The 19,192-nt window shown below is 49.1% G+C and overlaps 1 protein-coding gene across 1 annotated transcript in view; it reads left to right on the plus strand.

Annotated features, from left to right (window-relative positions):
• LOC144804691 (uncharacterized) overlaps positions 1-19,192 on the plus strand; it is a 211,245-nt gene that overhangs the window by 177,976 nt on the left and 14,077 nt on the right. Inside the window, exons 6-7 of the mRNA XM_078671925.1 lie at positions 2,453-2,703; positions 9,837-10,168. Coding sequence (XP_078528051.1) covers positions 2,453-2,703; positions 9,837-10,168 — 583 coding nt within the window. The remainder of the gene's footprint in view (positions 1-2,452; positions 2,704-9,836; positions 10,169-19,192) is intronic.

Consider the following 19,192-nt stretch of genomic DNA (forward strand, 5'->3'; position numbering starts at 1 on the left):
GAGGAGACTCGGTTGTGCCCGACAGCCGGAGAGCCCCAGAGGCTTCTCTTGAAGATTGCCCCGCTGCCATTTTGGGGGGGATGGGCCAGCTGCGTGAAGGGCTGCTGATCCGTGAGCCCGGACCTGAAGTGTGCGGGTGAGGGGGTACCATGACAGAGCAGCCCCTGGAATCAGCAGCTATCCCTCAAAGCCCCCTGGATGCTGGGGGCCAGGTGGAAGAACTTCTCACCCCGCTGCATCCTGGTGCTGCTGGTTGTGACTGACAGAAGGGAAGGGCTGGTGCCTCCCGGGAGACCGTATAGGCGACCACTCTGGGAGACGAGCCCTGCAGTGGGAGGTGCTGCTGAGCCGTGACTCCGGGCCTGGACTGCATAGGTGAGGAGATACCACACCGGAGATTCCCTGGAGTCGGCGTTTGCCTCCCGGGACATCGGAGATGGCGCCCTGCACTCTCACCGCCTTCTGGCGCTGCTGATGTTCCCTCCGCTCGCAGCTGCTAGCCGAGGAAGGGTGCTTTGCCTAGGGTTGGTGGCACCGCTAAGAGCTCCTTGTGGGGAATCCTGCCTTGCCTGTGGCCAAAAGATGCGATTTCAAGCTAGGATGTACCATCTTCAAAGCCCTCCATGGCAACAGCCCTGCCTTTACCTCATCCAAAATTCAAAGATATATTCCCTCCCCGGCTCTTCGCTCCAGTCATCTGAACATATTGACCTCTCCCCGTTTTAAGCGCAATAAGCACGGAGGCCTAAGATTTGCTGTCCTAGCGCCTCAACTCGCTCCCGGTGGTGATGAGATCAACTTACCTCCTACGTACAGTCTCAAAAACTGCTTAAAACTCATCTGTTTACCGAATGATATAACATCTAATTCTTAGTTTCCTGCCACCTTATCTCTGCCTTACCAGCGCTATGAAACCGCCCTGGTGTAGGGGCGCTATACAAGAATTTTTAACATAACATAACATTGTCTAGCTATCCAAGCCTGCCTCTGCTAGGTTGTGTATTCCTTGTCTGGAGTTTGAGTGACAGGGCTGGGGGATTCCAAGAACAGAATGAGTCAGCTCAGTGGTGAATAGAGAGATCTGCATCTAGATAGGAGGGTGGAGTTGCACCTGGGACCTGAATAGGGCTGCGCCTGCCCTCCACAATGCCGGCTCCACCTCCTGGGGTGCGGCTGATGTCTCTGCCCTGCACTGTGAAAGAAGAGAAGGAATCATGTCAACAAAGTGCTCCAGGGCTGTGCCTTTCCTCCACAATGCTGGCTCCACATCCTATGGGGCGTCTGATGTTTCTGCCCTGCACTGTGAAAGGAAAGAAGGAGTCATATAAACAGAGTGCCCTCAGAGGACAAAGGATTTTGAGGTATAACTATTGGGACCCTGATCCCAAGAAATTAGATTACTTTTGGGCAAACAAGAAGAAACCTTTTCTGAGGAGTGGAACCAGAGAAACTGAGGAGAGACTATCCCTAAGCTGAAGTGATGCTTGGGGGATTGGCCTGCAGTGGTTTCCTGACTGCCAAAGAGAGGAGAAAGGGACTTTGTGTCCTTTCATCAACTTGGAAGGATCTCCAAGGGTTTGGAACAGAGGTTGTCTCCTGCTGAAGACTCATGGACAACAGACTTCAACCCCCAGCTCCCCAGACTTCTTTGGAAGTGCCTGCTGATGTTTTAAGCCTCCTGAGGGACTGTGTGTTGCAAGGAGCTGGAAGTGCTACTCAAGCGGAAGAAGCCTATCACCGTCACTGCTGCTGCCGTCGCATTGTGGATGTCGCCGTTGTAGCTGTCGCATTGCACAGCATCAAGAGAAGCATCCCGCAATGAAGAGAAAGCGTGTCGCCATCGCTGCTGCTGCTGTTGCATCGTGGATGTCACCGCTGTAGCTGTAGTATGGCACCGCATCAAGAGAAGCATCCCGCAATGAAGAGAAAGCGTGTCGCCATCGCTGCTGCTGCTGTTGCATCGTGGATGTCACCGCTGTAGCTGTAGTATTGCACCGCATCAAGAGAAGCATCCCGCAATGAAGAGAAAGCGTGTCGCCATCGCTGCTGCTGCTGTTGCATCGTGGATGTCACCGCTGTAGCTGTAGTATTGCACCGCATCAAGAGAAGCATCCCGCAATGAAGAGAAAGCGTGTCGCCATCGCTGCTGCTGCCGTCGCATCGTGGATGTCACCGCTGTAGCTGTAGTATTGCACCGCATCAAGAAAAGCGCCTCACCTCCACGGAGAAGTGTCCCGCCATCGGAGCTGCTGCCGTCGAATCTTGAATGTAGCCACTGTAGTTGTCGCATTGTGCGGAAGCGTCTCGCAACGTGGGAGAAGAGTGTTGCAGCCGAAGCTGTTGTCGTTGTGACTCATGTACAGTGATTGGTGAACACTACTAGTGAGTGCAGACCAAAACGCAACCACATACTTTTTGGTAGATTTCTTTTTGGGGATTTTCTACTTTTGAGAACTGTCATGTTTAACCATGATGGAGAGAGCAGAATCCATAGCCTATGTTGATGGAGATTGGGAAGAGGAGAGGCTGGAAAGCTACACAGTAAAGCAGCTTAAGCACTTCTGCAAGAGATTCAATGTTTCCTTTATTGGGTTCGCCAAGAAGGAAGGGTTATATAAGGCGCTGAGGGCCTGGTTAGAAGCTAGGAAGATCCCTGAGAATGAGGATGGGGATGAGAATGCAGATGTGCAGCTGGAAGGGCCAGTGAGTCCAGGAGGAAGGAGAGCACCTTCCCCCACAGGTAGCAGTTTTTCTGGCAAAAGTCTGTCTCCAGAGGAGCTGGAGGACGGAGAGAGATGCAGAAGGCATGAAATGGAGATAGCCAAAATCAAATTGAATGAGCAACTGGAGTTATAAAGTAAGAAATTGTCCCTAGAGGAAAAGAGATTGCAGTTTGAACATGACAAGGTCTTGAGGGAGTTGGATTTAAAGGCCAGGAGCTTAGAGATTACTCCCTCTGGTGGCATCGCACCGTCAGTGCCTGTGGAAACTAGAGTGTATATCCCCAAGGATGTGGTAAAGGAATTTTATAAGAATGATGATATTGGGCAGTGGTTCAGATTCTATGAGGTAGCCATGTCTTCCCACAGGGGCCCTGAGAGAGATTGGGGAGTGGGGTTGTGGGGCGGCTCCTTAGTGAGGGGTGGGACATACTGTTAGACTTGCCTTCTGAAGTCCACAATACTTATAACCACTTGAAGGATGCATTAATGTCTAGGTATGGTTTGACTCCTGAACTATATATGAAGAGATTCAGGAATTGCAAGAAGATAGACAGTAGTACCTGGGTGGAATATGTCACTTTCTTTTGCAGTGCATTGGATGGTTGAGTGAAGGGCAGCAAAGTTAATGATTTTCAGGGGCTTCTTGATTTGATTGCATTGGAGCACTTGTCCAGTAATTGTTTTCCAGAGCTGCACCAGCACCTGATTGATAGCAAGCAGACTAACCCTAGGAAGCTTGCTGAGGAGGGGGACTGCTGGGTGAGCACCCGGGTCCACAAGGGTCACAGGGGAGACTCAGCCAAGGGTGGGCCGGGTCCCCAGCAAAAGAATGGGGGGGACAAGGGTAAACCGAAGGAGTTCCATAAAGGTCCCCAAAGTAGTCCCCAAGGGAACCAAGGGAAAGGTTCCCAGCCTTCCCCTGAGAATAATAAAGGGGCCTGACAGGTAATCCTGTTCACCAGGGACCCCTGAAATGTTACAAAGGTGGGGACCTGGGTCATTTGATGAATGACCCCAGGTGCAGCCTATTTGGAAAAGCAGCACCCACTGGTGCTCCGCCCCGGCAGATGGCAAGTGTAGCCTTGGGGGAGGAGATTGCTGTCCAAGGTGGGTGGGTCCCGCAGAGATGTTCCTTGTCTCTTTAAGAGAGTGTGAGGTGGTCCCAGGGACCCGGCTGCTCAACAACACTAAGAAATATGAGCAGTGGGCGACCATCAATGGCCACAAGGTGGAGGCTCTTGGAGATACAGGAGCCAGTGTGACAGCTGTCAAGTGTCACCTGGTGTCTCAAGAGCAGATTGTCCCTTTTGCATTTTGCAAAGTTGTTGCGGCCGACAACACAGAGAGCCATTATTCAATGGCTCAGGTTCCCTTTGAGTGGGGTGGGGGGGGGGTCTCTTGGTACTTTTCAGTAGCTGTGGGGCCTGCCATGCCTGTTGACTGTTTGTTGGGGAACGATTTGGAAATCTCACCTTGGGGAAAGGTAGAGCGGAGTACTCACTTGGAGATGGTGGGTCTGTCTGACTGGGCGTGTGTGACCACCCGGTCAATGGCAGCCCGTAGGGGTGCTCAAGAAGACCTGGAGCCTGAGAGGGAGACCCAGGAACCTGCCTTACAGAGAAGGGGAGAGGGTGCAGGAAACCGGCCCCCGAAGTTCCCACGGCCCAGGAGGAGGTAGACCCTAGGGGGGATGCCCGGAGCCTTCCGGGGAACAGGTAGCTGAACTAGGGGACCTGCCTGAGCTGACCCATTGGCAGCAGGAAGGAGGCCCCTCCAGGGAAGAATTCTGCCAGGATCAGAGAGAATGCCCTTCTCTTGAGGGTTTGCGGCAACAGGCTGCAAGCCAGGCAGCAGTTGATCAGTAAGCCTCAGGTTGTTGATCCTGGGTCAGCCCGTGTGCTGGTGGTACCCCAGAGCTTCAGAGCCTTCCTACTGGGGCTGGCTCATGATGTGCCATTGGCAGGACATTTGGGGCAGGACAAGACCTTTGAGAGGCTTGTCACCCACTTTCAGTGGCCCCAAATGCGTAAGAATTTGACACCATTGCAGGACATGTCAGACTTGCCAGGCAAGTGGAAAGAGTGGGAGGAAGCGGAAGGCTCCTCTTCAGCCATTCCCTGTGGTCAGCACCCCCTTTGAGTGTTTGGGTATTGACATTTTGGGGCCACTGGACCCCAAGACAGCCATGGGCAACAGGTTCATCCTGGTCTTTGGTGGACCATGCCAACCGGGTCTGACGACAGTGATGACCCCCATGGTGGGACTAGCACTGATGAGAATTTTCTCCCTAGTGGTATTCCCTCAGGAGGTAGTGTCTGAACGGGGAACCACCTTCATTTACAAGTATATGAAGTCCCTGTGGCAGGAGTGTGGGGTAACTTACAAGTTCACCACTCCTTACCACCCCCAAAGAAATGGGTTGGTTCAAAGATTCAACCGAACCCTAAAGGACATGATCATGGGTCTTGAGGAACCTATGAGGCTTAAGTGGGAAGTCCTCTCACCATGCCTGCTGTTTACATACCGCGAGGTGACACAAAATCTCTAGGGTTCAGTCCCTTTGAGCTTCTCTATGGACACCCAGTCAGAGGACCTCTGTGTCTGGTCAAGGAAGGCTGGGATTAATCTCCCAGGAAACCTCCCCAGGATGTATATAGCTACATGCTGGCCTTCATGAACCAGACTCGGTGTTTCTGACAAATCACTCAGGCGAATCTGGAAGCCAGCTCAGTGGAGATGAAGCGATGGTATGACCAGAATGCCACTCTGGTGGAGCTTCAGGCTGGTCAGAAAGTGAGGGTCATGGCCCCAGTGGAGCCCTGCGCACTCCAAGATAAGTGGACTGGACAATTTTAGGTTGTGGAGCGCAAGAGTCCAGTTACCTACTTGGTGGACTTGCGGTCTCCCAGGAACCCCTTGCGGGTCCTGCATGTCAACCGCCTTAAGCCCCATTTGGAGGCGTCCAAAGTGGGCATGCTCTTAGCAACTGATGCTGGAATGGAGGAGGAGATTGAGCCTCTTCCTGACCTCCTGTCTGCAACAGAGCAAGATGGGTCAGTGGATGGTGTTAACCTCTCTTCCACCCTGACCCCTGAGCAACAGAATGACTGCTGCCAGTTGCTGGGACCGTTGTCTGATCTGTTCTCCCTGGTTCCTGGTGTCACAGATTGGTGCGTCCATGATGTGGACACAGGAGACAGTTTACCTGTGAAGCACAAAACTTACAGGGTAACTGACAGGGTGAGAGTTTGCATTAAAGAGGAGGTCTCAAAGATGCTTGCGTTAGGGGTGATTGAGGCCGCTAGCAGTCCTTGGGCCAGCCCAGTGGTCATGGTCCCGAAGGCTGCCGTGCCGGGTGCCACACCCGAAATCTGGTTCTGTGTGGACTACCGAGGCTCAATTCAGTCACGAAGACTGATGCGTACCCCATCTCCAGAGCTGATGAGCTCATTGATCAGCTAGGGTCTGCACGGTACCTCAGCACATTTGACTTGGCGTCTCGGTACTGGCAGATCACCTTGACTGATGGGGCAAAGGAGAGGTCAGCATTCTCCACACCAGATGGGCATTTCCAGTTCTGAGTTATACACTTTAGGATGAAGAATGCCCCTGCCACCTTTCAGAGGTTGGTCAACCAGGTGTTGGTTGGACTGTGCCGCCTACCTGGATGACATCGCAGTGTTCAGCACCAGTTGGGATGAACACCTGTGCCACCTCTGGGAGGTGTTGTTGGCACTGCGGAAGGCAGGCCTCACGATCAAGGTGAGTAAGTGCCAGATCGGGCAGGTTTCCGTGGTGTACTTGGGACACCAGGTTGGGAGCAGCCAAGTGGCGCCCGACAACCCAAGATTGAAATCCTCCTGGCTTGGGAACCCCAACAAAACCCAGACAGCCTTTTTAGGACTCACAGGGTACTACAGGAGATCTGTCAAGGGGAATGGCAACATTGTTGCACCCTTGACAGAGCTGAATTCCAGGAAGCAGCCCAAGAAAGTGATTTGGACTGCCACCTGTCAGAAAGCTTTTGAGGCCCTGAAAGCTGCCATGTGCATGGCGCCCGTGCTCCTGGCACCCAACTTCTCCAGAGAGTTTATCGTTCAGACAGATGCTTCAGAGCATGGTGTGGGGGCTGTTTTGTCACAGATGAATGAGGAGGGCCTAGATCAACCAGTAGCCTTCATCAGTAGGTGGTTACGTCCACGGGAACAGAGGTGGAGTGCAATTGAACGTGAGTCATTTGCTGTGGTCTGGGCACTGAAGAATCAGAGACCATGCCAGTTTGGGACTCACTTCCGTGTTCAGACAGATCACAGGCCCCTCAGATGGTTAATGCAGATGAGGGGTGAGAATCCAAAGCTGTTGAGGTGGTACATTTCCCTACACGGTATGGACTTTACGGTAGAACACCGCCCTGGTACAGAACACGCCATCGCTGATGGTCTATCCAGATTTTTCTACCTTAGTGATGAGAACTCCCAGGAGGTAGGGTATTTCTCCCCACATTTCAGCTGGAGGGGACACGTGTTAGAACTGGCACCATTGGCGTTGGTCTCTCTTCCATTTTTGCTGTTGCCTCATGTGTTTTTGCTGGTGTTAGATGCTTTGGGCACTGTACCACCGCTGTCCAGTGCCACAGTGCAAGTGCTCCCTATTATAAATTGATGTATAAATTGGTGATTCCATGATTGACTTGTTTGGTTTACCTGTCAGACCCTAGTACAGTGCACCAGGAGTGCCCAGGGCCTGTAAACCAAATGCGACTGGTGGGCTTGCAGCACTGGTTGTGCCACCCACAGAAGCGGCCTGTAAACGTGTGCCTCAGGTCTGTCATTGCAGAGCCTATGGGCAGTCTTTTACTGCCATTTTGACTGAGCATGTGCACCCACTTGCCAGTCCCTCAACCTCCCCTTTTCTTCATATCAGACACCCCTATGGTAGGCCAAAGGGCAGGGTGCATTGTAAGTATAAGGTAGGACATGCACTGGTGTGTGTGGCATGTCCTAATAGGGAATTACAGCCATTTATGTTTTTCACTGTTGCAAGGCAACCTGTTCTCCATAGGCCAGAATGGGCAGTTAGATTATTACATCTTATAATCCTAACTGACTCAGGGAACATGGTAGAAATTTGAGTGTAGTATGCCTGAACTCATAATGATAAAATACATCTTTTAGTGAAGTCGGCTTTAACATTCTGTGTTTGAAAATACCACTTTTAGAAAGTAGGTATTTTCTTGTCTAACTATCCAAACCTGCCTTTGCTAGGTTGCGTATTCCTTGTCTGGAGTTTGAGTTACAGGGCTTGGGGATTCCAAGAGACAGAATGAGTCAGTCCAGTGGTGAATAGAGAGATCTGCATCTAGATGGGAGGGAGGAGTTGCACCTGGGACCTGAATAGGGCTGTGCCTTCCCTCCACAATGCCAGCTCCCCCTCCTGGGGTGCAGCTGATGTCTCTGCCCTGCACTTTAAAAGAAGAGAAGGAATCATGTCAACAAAGTGCTCCAGGGCTGTGCCATTCCTACACAATGCTGGCTCCACCTCCTGTGGGGCGTCTGATGTTTCTGCCCTGCACTGTGAAAGGAAAGAAGGAGTCATGTAAACAGAGTGCTCCAGAACTGGTTTGGACTGGGCAAAGGCCCCTTTGCCCTCAGAGGACAAATGATTTTGAGGTATAAATATTGGGACCCCGATCCCAAGAAATGAGATCACTTTTAGACAAACAAGAAGAAACCTTTGCTGAGGAGTTGAACCAGAAGAAGCTGAAGTGCTGCTTGGGGGATTGGCCTGCAGTGGTTGCCTTACTGCCAAAGAGAGGAGAAAGGGACCTTGTGTGCTTTCATCAACTTGTAAGGATCTCCAAAGGCTTGGAACAGAGCTTGCCTCCTGCTAAAGACTCGGGGACAACAGACTTCAACCACAAGCTCCGCAGACTTCTTTGGAAGTGCCTGCTGCTGATTTGAGCCTCCTGAGGGACTGCGTGTCGCAAGGAGCTGGAAGTGCGACTCAAGAGGAAGAAGCGTATCGCCGTCGCTGCTGTCACATCGTGGATGTCGCCGATGTAGCTGTCGTATTGCACTGCATCGAGAGAAGCATCTCACAAAAAACAGAGAAAGTGTGTCGCCGTCACTGCTGCTGCCATTGCATTGTGGATATCAGCGCTGTAGCTGTCGTATTGCACCGCATCGAGAGAAGCGTCTCGCAACGAAGAGGAAGCGTGTCTCCATCGCTGCTGCTGGCGTTGTATCGTGGATGTCGCCGCTCTAGCTGTTGTATTGCACCGTATCAAGGAAAGCGCCTCACATCCACAGAGAAGCGTGCTGCTGTCGGAGCTGCTGCCATCGATTCTTGAATGTCGCCGCTGTAGTTGTCGCATTGTGGGGAACCGTCTCGCAACGTCGGAGAAGAGTGTCGCAGCCGAAGCTGTTGTCGTCACATGGCGGAACAAGGGGTTTGCGCTGCAGCTGACGCATCGAATCAAGACTTCTCGCATCATCAGAGAAGCGTGCCGCATCTGGAAGATCTGAACGTCTTTATTTCTTTTCCCCCCAGAACTTTGCCGCTTTTCCATCGCTGAAACACTTTTTTTGTGGAAGCGTAACGCATCGTAAGGTACTTTGACTCAAAGTGTTGCATTTTAAGAACTGAACAGAAGTAAGCTAAAACTAGCATTTTGAGCACAGTATTGTGGATTTTTGCCGTTTGTGGTCTTGTGATAAGTCTATATAAAGAATACTTGTTTTCAATATACACCTTGTGTGGTGTCCATCTGTAGTGTTGTCACTTGATTACTGCATGTGTTCACAAATGCTTCACACAGTGCCTCTGAGATAAGCCTGTCTGCTTGTGCCAAGCTACCAAGGGGGTGAGCAGGGGTTATTTTAGGAGTGTACCCCTTTACCCTGATTAGAGGCAAGGGTCCCTATTTGTCACAAGTACAAACCTGTGCCAACTAGAGACCCCCAGATCTAACAACCACCCTTTCAGTTTGCCCTGGGGGTTGACTCTTGCCTGCGGTTGGAACTTTGGTCTCTAGCTATCATTCCTCCAAAAAACAAAGCAAATAAGGATGCAGAACCTGCCGCATCACGGGACAACCTTGTCATGTTTCTTTAGTCTAAAACAAACTTGCAGCTTCAGGAAGACTCTAACTCCTCCATGCCGGCATCAGGAAAATCCTCCTCGGAAGTGTCAATCACCCAGGCATTCATGGCGTCCTTTTTGCAGGAAATCGAGGACGAAATTGGAACCCTTAAACAGGACTTCAAGGCTGGGATACAGGATATCCGCCGGGAGGTCATAGAAATCTGTGGCAGAGTGGATGACCTCGAATGCACCATGGACACAAGGGCAGAGGACCATGAAAACCTGTGGAAAAAACTGATGGAAATTGAAGAGCAAAATATCATCCTACAGCTGAAACAAGAAAACCTTGAAAATCGCAGTAGGTGAAACAACCTGCATATTAGTGGGGTGCCATTGGGGATAGAAGGAAAAGACATTATGGAGAACACGATGGAGCTCCTATAGGCTATCAGGGAGGACGAAGACTCTGCTTGATAGAGCTCATAGAGTCTTTGGCCCTCACAATCGGCCTGATTTCATCCCGACCTCCTTACCAGAGTTCACTACTTTACACAATAAGGAAGCCATCTTGAAAACAGTCCAAGGGATCAAATCTGTTTCGTATAATGGACTCTCAATTCAAATATTCCAGGACTTGGCCCTGGCCACGCTCCAGCAGAGGAAGGACTTCAAAACCGCCATGAACAAGCTCAGGGATCTCAACATTAAGTACCAATGGCGCCACACCTTTGCTCTGATGTTTGTCTGGGAGGGCAAACAACATGTCCTAAGGTCCTTGAGAGAAGCACAAAATCTCTAGCAGCTTGCTTTGGAGTCTGAGAGAGAGGACCTGTTGTCATCACAGGATCGTCGGGATGGGCCCCTCCGCCCGATTTGGTCCACAGTCCTGCCGTCTAGGTCCAAGTGCCGCATGCAAGAACTCAAATCTTCCCAAGTTAAACAAGACATCATAAGCCACATTCATTCTCTGAGCTATTCCTCTTCTCTGGCTCGATCGCCAGACCACAGGGAGTGATGTTTTCTTGATTTGCATGTTATCGGATCTTCCCTGGCGATGTTTACAACTAATTCCCGATGACATTTCATCTTCTTCATCTTCTTCCTGTGACATAAAGTTTCATCTGCACCTGCCCCTTGATGAGGTGTGAGATGTTGCACACACCTGAGGGTAGCACCCGAACCTTTAACAAGGTACAGCGATGACTTGGGGTGACCCCGACATCAACATTGCTGTGAATTCCTTCGGGATGGCCCGGTGGTGGGAGCAACCACTACCTTTTCTTGTACTGTGATGGGCCAGTGGTAGCGGAGACCAGCACACCTCTTTTGATCGCTGCCGCCCACCCCCCTCTCTCAGAGTCTTTTAGGAGAGCCACTACTCCTCAATTGTCCGTCAGATTGACAATGGGCTGTTCTCGTCGGACTCTGAGATTATGTGGCCCAGTTGTTCTTGTAATTTTTATGTTATGTTATTTCCATTTATATCGCGCTCGGATACTACAAGAGTGTCCCGAAACGAACCTTGAGAGGACGTGCAAAGCCAGCTTAGTTGAAGAGGAATCTCTCCCTATCTCCCCTCCCAACCTCTTTATTTTTTCTTTTTGGATGCGCTGCTCTGGGGGGATTACGAGATGGAAGTGCTTCATGGTGACATGTATGGACAGATTCAAGAATGTTCTGTTGTTGCAAGGCTTCGTGAGGGGTACCTACTTGCCTGTGGTGGGGTTTTGCAGGGGACGATGCATGCTAATGGTCTTGCTGTCGAGGCTATGGAGAGTCCTTTTCTTCTTCGGAAATGTCATGGCTGGCCCTATAAAGTTTCCATCCCTCAATGTAAAAGGATTTAACTCCCCTTATAAGAGGCGTCAAGTTTGGTGATATCTACGCAGCAAGATTCCGATGTTATTTTTATCCAAGAAACTCATTTGCTTTCCTCAGATTCTCGCCTCATGTTCCACCCTAAATACCTCACTCAATATTGGGCCTGCTCCTCTTCAAAAACCGGGGGGTAGCAATCTTTCTCAAACCTGGATGGCAGTCAATGAATACCAGGACTGTGATGGAAAAGGATGGACGAGGATGGAAGGTTAATTAGAGCACACATGACATGGGGTTGGTGGTCCCTGACCTTTGAGAACATATATGCTCCTAACCAAAATCAGGAAGCTTTCTTACGACTACACCCCAGGGATCTCTTGCAGACTGTCACAACACTGATTATTCTTGGAGGTGACTTTAATCTGGAGTTGGACCCAAAATGGGACCGTACTGCGCAGGCACATCAGGGGGATGGGGCGATGTCAGCATCGTTGAGTAATGTTAATACAGACTTAGGCTTAGTTGATGCATGGAGACATCTAAATCCACTAAAGATTACTTATTCATCTCTCATGCACACCGGTCATATTCTCGTCTTTTCTATTACTTTCTCTCACTCTCCCTGTTATACGCACTGAGGAGTGCAAGTATTTCAGATATATCCCAATTGGACCATGCTCATGTTCTAATATATATACAACCCCCCAACCCATGTAGGGAGCCCATTCCTAGATGGAAACTACCCCCCTAGGTCCTACAAGATCCTGTAGATGTGGCAGACATTCGAAAAGAGATAGAGGCTTTCTTTTTTACTAATACCCTTGTTGACACCTATGAAGCCACTAAGCGGGACGCTTTTAAAGCCAGCATTCAAAGGGTTATTACTTCAATCTCTATTGCCAGATTTGGGGGGGCTGGGATAGTAGAAAACACCCTCTCTAGGGATATCGAAACCCTAGCATGGAAAGATCACTTGCAACCATCCCTCCGCAATAAACGGCTTCTTGCTGAATTGCGGGGCCAACGAGGGGGGTGAACGGCTGACGCTGTGCTTCCTGTTTCCTCAATCAGCGTAGCCACGCCCAGGCAAGCAGCAACGCCGCCGCCGCTGCTCCCTCGCTAGATGCCGGAGCCAAACACCGGGGCGTTAGAGCTATGCGCTGAATACTGAAAACTGAAAACTATTGAGTTGAGCAAGTTGAGCAAGTCTTACAGGATCCGACGGCCTCTCGGAGTTCTCTGAGCCCCTGCGCTTCTGTTCGGCGCCCTGCCTGTCTGCCTTGTCCTGCTGACATATGGAGAGACCGAAGCGCCTGTAACGCTGATGTTTCTGCTCCGCGCCCTGCCCTGTTCAGCAGACATTCGGAGTGATTGAAAGCGCCCGCAAATGCCGCTGGTACCTGCACCTTCGACGGCGAACTACTGGGAAACCGGGGGCATTGGTCATTGGACGCTGGTCCGGACGCTGGTCTGCTTTGTGAGGTAAGGCGCGCTGGGAAGAGTTCTACCCAGTTCGCGCTCGCTTTGCTTGTACCGCGCCCTCCTTTGCGACCCCTCATCTACTGGCGTGCTGACTCTGAGGCTGATTTTGAAACCCTGGAAAATGTGAAGGGGTAAAGCTGTCTTGAACCTTGCTTGAGCAAGAGCTACCCTCTATGCCTCCTCACTTGTTGGCGTGCTTATTGTGAACCTTTGAAAAGTTGTGAAGGGGCAAGGCTGTCTTTGCAATACCGCAATATCCTTATAAACCTGTACTGCCCCTCGTATTGCATTGGGGAAAGCTGGTCATTGGCTGGTCATTGGCATCTTCTCAGCACTAGGAATATGACAATGCCGCAACCCAGATTTGCGTTTAAACGGTCGACGAGTTTTCGCGACCGGTTGGTGCATACACGTCCCAAACCAACACCCAAAGTGTCCAGCCTTCCCAATGGGCATCATCCTTGTGGGGGGTGTTCGGTGTGTGATCTGACAAACACCACGAAAAGCGTAACTCTGAGGAGTAACCCGACATGGCACCTAAATAAATTCAGCAATTGCAATTCCACACACGTAATATACAGAATAACATGCCCGTGTGAATTGCATTACATTGGGTTAACTACACGCAAGGTAAAAATTCGAATCCAAGAACATCTGAGCACCTTGCGAGCTGGCAAACTAACAACTAAACTAGTCCAGCATTACAATACAATGCAACATAACCCGAGACAAATGCAATGGGTAGTGCTTGAAAAAGTACAAGGAGACCAGTTTAATATCGAACGGAAATTGAGCACCAGGGAAGCACGATGGATATACCAGGAGTGCTCAGATCAAATGGGCCTGAACGATTACATTGAATGGGGCAAAGTAGACATCTAATTTAGCCATACGTTCATGCACCCAGAGCATACTCATCCACATAGTAGTGATGTGAAATATAGGACATATGATATGCCATACACTGGTTTGATTAACCATGAACCAGCACACCACAGAGCACAATAGAGACTGTGTTTTATACAAAAACACCTGTGTGGTGTATACGTGTATATATATATATATTTTTTAAAAACCCTCCCCCACAACTACGCTGAAAATGTAAAACTCCCAGGAAAATATCATCCTTGTGGTGTACACGTGTACTTAAGAAACTCCCCCCACAATTACGCTGTAAATGTCAAAACTCCCAAGAAAATATCATATTAGCGACTGTCATCAATAGCCACAGAAATTACATCCAGCAAAAGTGTCATGCTAGTTAGTAGACACGGCATGGGGATTGAGATAAGCGCTAGGAGAGAAAAAAAGAAAAAAGAAAATATCGGCCCAGACTCACAAAATACTGACACACACAGGCAGCACTGTGGCCCCCGCCTGGTCACGCAATGTGGCCGAATGACCGACACAGCGGGTAAAACGTCTAGAATGGATACACACGGAAAGAACATTAGGCGACACAAAACTATGAGAAGAAATTCCATAGTATAATACACTATCGAGTGACTTGAATATACTTTAACGCCTTACTAACACCCTCCAAGATGGCGGCCACATGATAGGTACGAGAGGGGCGAAGTCACAAACGCGACATGGCGCGCGACAATTCCATGAACATTCATAAGCCCACAAGTCTAAGTGCCGGGTGCTGCCGAGACAACGCCCGGACACAGCCTGCACCGGTAAGCCCACTGAAGCGCGAAACGGATTAGAGGGGGTAGTAAATGTGTCAGCGTGTGCCCGAAGTTAAGTGAAATAGAAGCGGGAGAGGGCTGCTCCACTACTACAATATGAGTGAGATAGACGACCCTAGATGCATGTAAAACGATTCAAGTGCAACAGGGCTTTCAACACATACCGAGGGTTTCACAATACTATTATGAAGAACAGTGAGACTTCATAACGCTCTAGTCCACATGAGGGGCAGAGAGGCATACACCTAGAGATTAGATGACTACAAACATATACGACTTGCAGCACACACAGGGATTGAACACTCTACATGCCTATGAGTGCAGATATTCTAATAAGACATTTTAACAGGATGGCCCATGATAGATACTATCATCACGCATGGAGAGAGGTTGAATAAACTGCCTTGCATACATTGTGCTGAAACAATATCAATCGAAACAAAAAGAATGATTATTGATATATATTTTTATATGTTGCAGAAACTGACGTGAGCAGTTGGGAACAATACCATTCAAGTTGGTGACACAGAGACCATTGAAAGGGAGGTATAGGTATGCCCTCCTACACAGGAGAAATGGTAAATGATTCACTAGATAGGGAAAAGGGCAACCTATGTGCCCAAGAACGAACACACAACTTACTGTAGAGTGTGACAGCCGTTTTAATTTAACTAACACAGAGAACACTGTTGTCTTTTTATTCACAGAAATACCTATGAATGGGTGTAGGGTGAAGATATACAAGCCCTGAAGAAATTGCCGTGAGTTTTCCAATAGGCAATGAAACATGTCGGCATTTTAAACATGAGCGGACCAGCAGCCTAGAATAAAGTACAGGAGGCCAGCTGGTAGTAGCTCACTTTTAACGGAGTAAGGGTTCCATCTTGCTATACACAGATCTGGGTGTATAAGCAGGCACTGGCACCCGAGCACCTTCACCTACTCTTATTCTTTTTCTTTAACACTTCACAATTTCTGTTCGAGTGGTGTACGCTGATGATGAGAACCTAGGCGGCAGGCGAGTACCTTCCTGCAGAGCCTCCATGGTGATACTCCCGTGAGGCGACACCATTCTTTTCCTCACGTTTTTTGTTTCCTCACGTTTTTCTCTTCTTGATTCTCATTTGACTACAGTGTATAAACCCCCCCACCTGTGCTTTTCTCACTAGATGTGTGTGGCAGGTGAGGTAGAGATTGGTAGAATCAGATGGGCCAGCAGTGTTCTCTGTTTTAAAGAGTCAAAAAGTGGTGTACCTGGTCTAGAAATATTAGCCTGTAGATATGGCAATGCCCCCATCCTAATGGAGACATAGGAGGATCTAGCCAAGGATAATCAGATCACCAAAAGTATCAGGTCTAGTATTGTGATATATAAGGATCATTCCCTACCAGCGAAATTTCGCCCTATTGCTCTTTTAAACACTGACGCCAAGATCTACATGAAAATTCCAGCAAACTGCTTGGAACCCCAGCTTCCGGGTCTCTTTGACCCTGATCAAGTGGGATTCATCCGCCAGCGACAAGGGGCAGATAATATCAGGCGGATAGCCCACCTGGTGGAAAAAGCGCATTTTAGAAACATTCCCACCTGTCTGGTGTCCCTCGATGCGGAGAAAGTCTTAGATCGAGTGGATTGGGGTTTCCTCAGGGCGGTTTTACAAAGGGTGGGGCTGGGTCCAGAGATGATGTCCAAACTGATGACGCCCTATGCTCGGCCTACCACTCGTATTTGCTTCAATTGGTGCTTTCTTCTCCTTCTACCTCCCTCCTAGCAGTAGCTACTCTCTTGTGGTCTTTCGAAGAAGCATCGGGATACCGGATTATCCTCACCAAGTCCCATGCCCTTAACCTTACTCTTTAGACCAAAGAGGTCCAAGATCTGAAGGAACTGATCCTGATAGAGTGGACTGATGAAACAATTAGGTACCTGGGCCGCGATCTAACTCCCACGCTCTCGACATGGACTTCGGCCAATTGGCCTAGATATAGGTGCGCTATCCGGGAGGAACTACATAGATGGAAGGACCTTTCTCTCACATGGCTTGGCCGCATTAACACCATTAAAATATTCCTGCTTCCCAAAATATTGTATCTTTTTAAGTCCCTCCCTACTGCAATACCACAGTCTGATATCCTATCCTTACAACAAGATTTCACCAAATTTATATTTAAGAACTCCCGACCACGCTTCTCTGAAAGGATTTTGATGCTGCACGGGACCGGGGAGGACTGGTGTGTCCTAACCTTCTGGAATACTATTGGGCTTGCCATCTCCAGTACATATCGGAATGGGTGGTTTGCAAGAGCGAAAATCGTTGGTTTCACTTAGATCATGCCGTATCCTGTAGACCTTTATAGGACTTGGCTTGGCTTCAGCGCGGGGATTGCCCTCACAGTGCATACATAGCTACCCCCACAAAGACAGTCTTGGAGATCTGGGGTAAGCTAGCAATACCCCGGGATCTGACTATGTTCCCCTCCCCAATACCACTATAGCTTGTAACCCTATGTTTCCTCCTGCCCTGCAACCACAGGCACTTCTTGCATGGACGGAAGGCGAATGCTGAGTCATTCAGGACCTTTTGATGGTGATAACTTTCTTACATTCGATCAATGTAGGCAGGTTTTTCATCTCACGGAAGGAGCATGAATGCAATATTACCAGATACGACACTGGCTCAACTCCAAGTTGCACACCCAAGGGGCCACCAGACAACTTACTGCTTTCGAATCTCTGATTCATAAATTTGAGGGCTCAAAAGGTTTGATTTCTCAGGCATACTCTGTACTACAGCATTCCCAGAGCCCCACAACTCATGGATATCAAACAGAATGGATTTTGGATATGGAAGAGGATATACCGCCAGAGGGTTGGGACCGACTATGGCGGGATATCCCGAAAATATATCAGAGTACGCTAAAGCGCAAATCAGCGTACAAAGTAATGACGAGAAGGTACTACACACCGACTCGCTTCCACCAAATGTTTCCAACTTTACCCCCGATGTGCTGGAGGTGCCAGGGAGGTAGAGAAGACTTTTTTCATATATAGAGATCATGCCCGAACCACACAATGTTCTGGAAGGAAGTCCTTAGTCACATCAGGGAGATAGTGGGGTTTCCTAATCTTTCTGCACCAATAGTTACCCTACTGGGCATTAAGCCTTTAACACTAACTGCAATGACACACTTGGACTGGCGCTTGATTTTACACTTGCTAGGGGTGGCTAGGCAGTCCATTGCCTTATATTGGAAGAAACCGCACCCTCGCCCCATCGCCACTTGGTTCCTCTGTTTGGGGAATGTATTGGCCCTTAAATTACTCGCTGCTCGCATTAACCACACGGATGCCAAATTCACTCGGATCTGAAAGCCCCTCATACACTATTTTACCATGACTAAACACTTCAGACTGGTTCCACCATGCCCACGAGCTCTACAACTGTTTGAGGAGCCATTTGAACCGTACGCCAGGGGTCGAAAGCCAAAGTCTTCAGGCAGGTCCACTTAGGCTGGAAGACTTCCTCTATTCCCTCCTGATGACTTTGACATTCCCATGGAGATTGACCCCCTCAGCGCATCCTCTCCTTTCTCTCTTTTTCCTTTAGAGAGTTTTCCCCCTTTTTTTTTCTTTTTTCTTTTTTCTTTCTCTCTCTTTCTTCATGTTTTATATACATGACACTGATGACGGGTCCTTGTTGCCTGCATAGATTAAAGGGCCCCAAGATCAGAGGACAACATGTCTATATTGAACTGTCCCACAAGGCTCGACACTAAAGTTTATATTGATTTACCAACTGTAGACCCCATATATTGCTGGGGGTATTGTGGGTTCCTCTCAGTGTTTTTAGCCTCTTGCTGGAATGTATATCCTCCCAGGACAGTTGGCGTTAGGGGGGACACTACAATCTGTCTTTCTACCCTATCAAAGCTTTATGGGTCTGATTCAAAGAAGCATTGGTTGGGATTAATTCCCCCAGATATGCCTTTGTCATATTGTCATACTATGTAATGTGGATAATGGCTCTGCTTGGCTGTTCTTCTTACAGGGGACATGAGCCCTCAGTTTGTCTGATCTTTGTCATTTGTTCTATAACCAATAAGCAGAATATGAAAATAAAATAAAAGTCAATTGGCTATGAAATGAACACCATATGTAGAAAGGTAGATATATTATATTGTAAGGGCGTCACTGAGGTAGGGAAGCAAGAAAGCCTACAAACTTGACTTCAGTGATGTGACATCAGCCCAGAAGATGACCTTGGCAGTTCGGGCTGGACTGTTCCCATGAGGCACAGGGTCAGACTGATTTGCATATGGCCATGAATGAACTGGGGTGGCAGAGTGGGCTAAAGAACGGTGATGGATTAAACCCAGATCTGTTGACTGGGT

This window comes from Lissotriton helveticus, chromosome 1_2 (genome assembly GCF_964261635.1).
Source record: "Lissotriton helveticus chromosome 1_2, aLisHel1.1, whole genome shotgun sequence".
Lineage (NCBI taxonomy): Eukaryota > Metazoa > Chordata > Amphibia > Caudata > Salamandridae > Lissotriton > Lissotriton helveticus.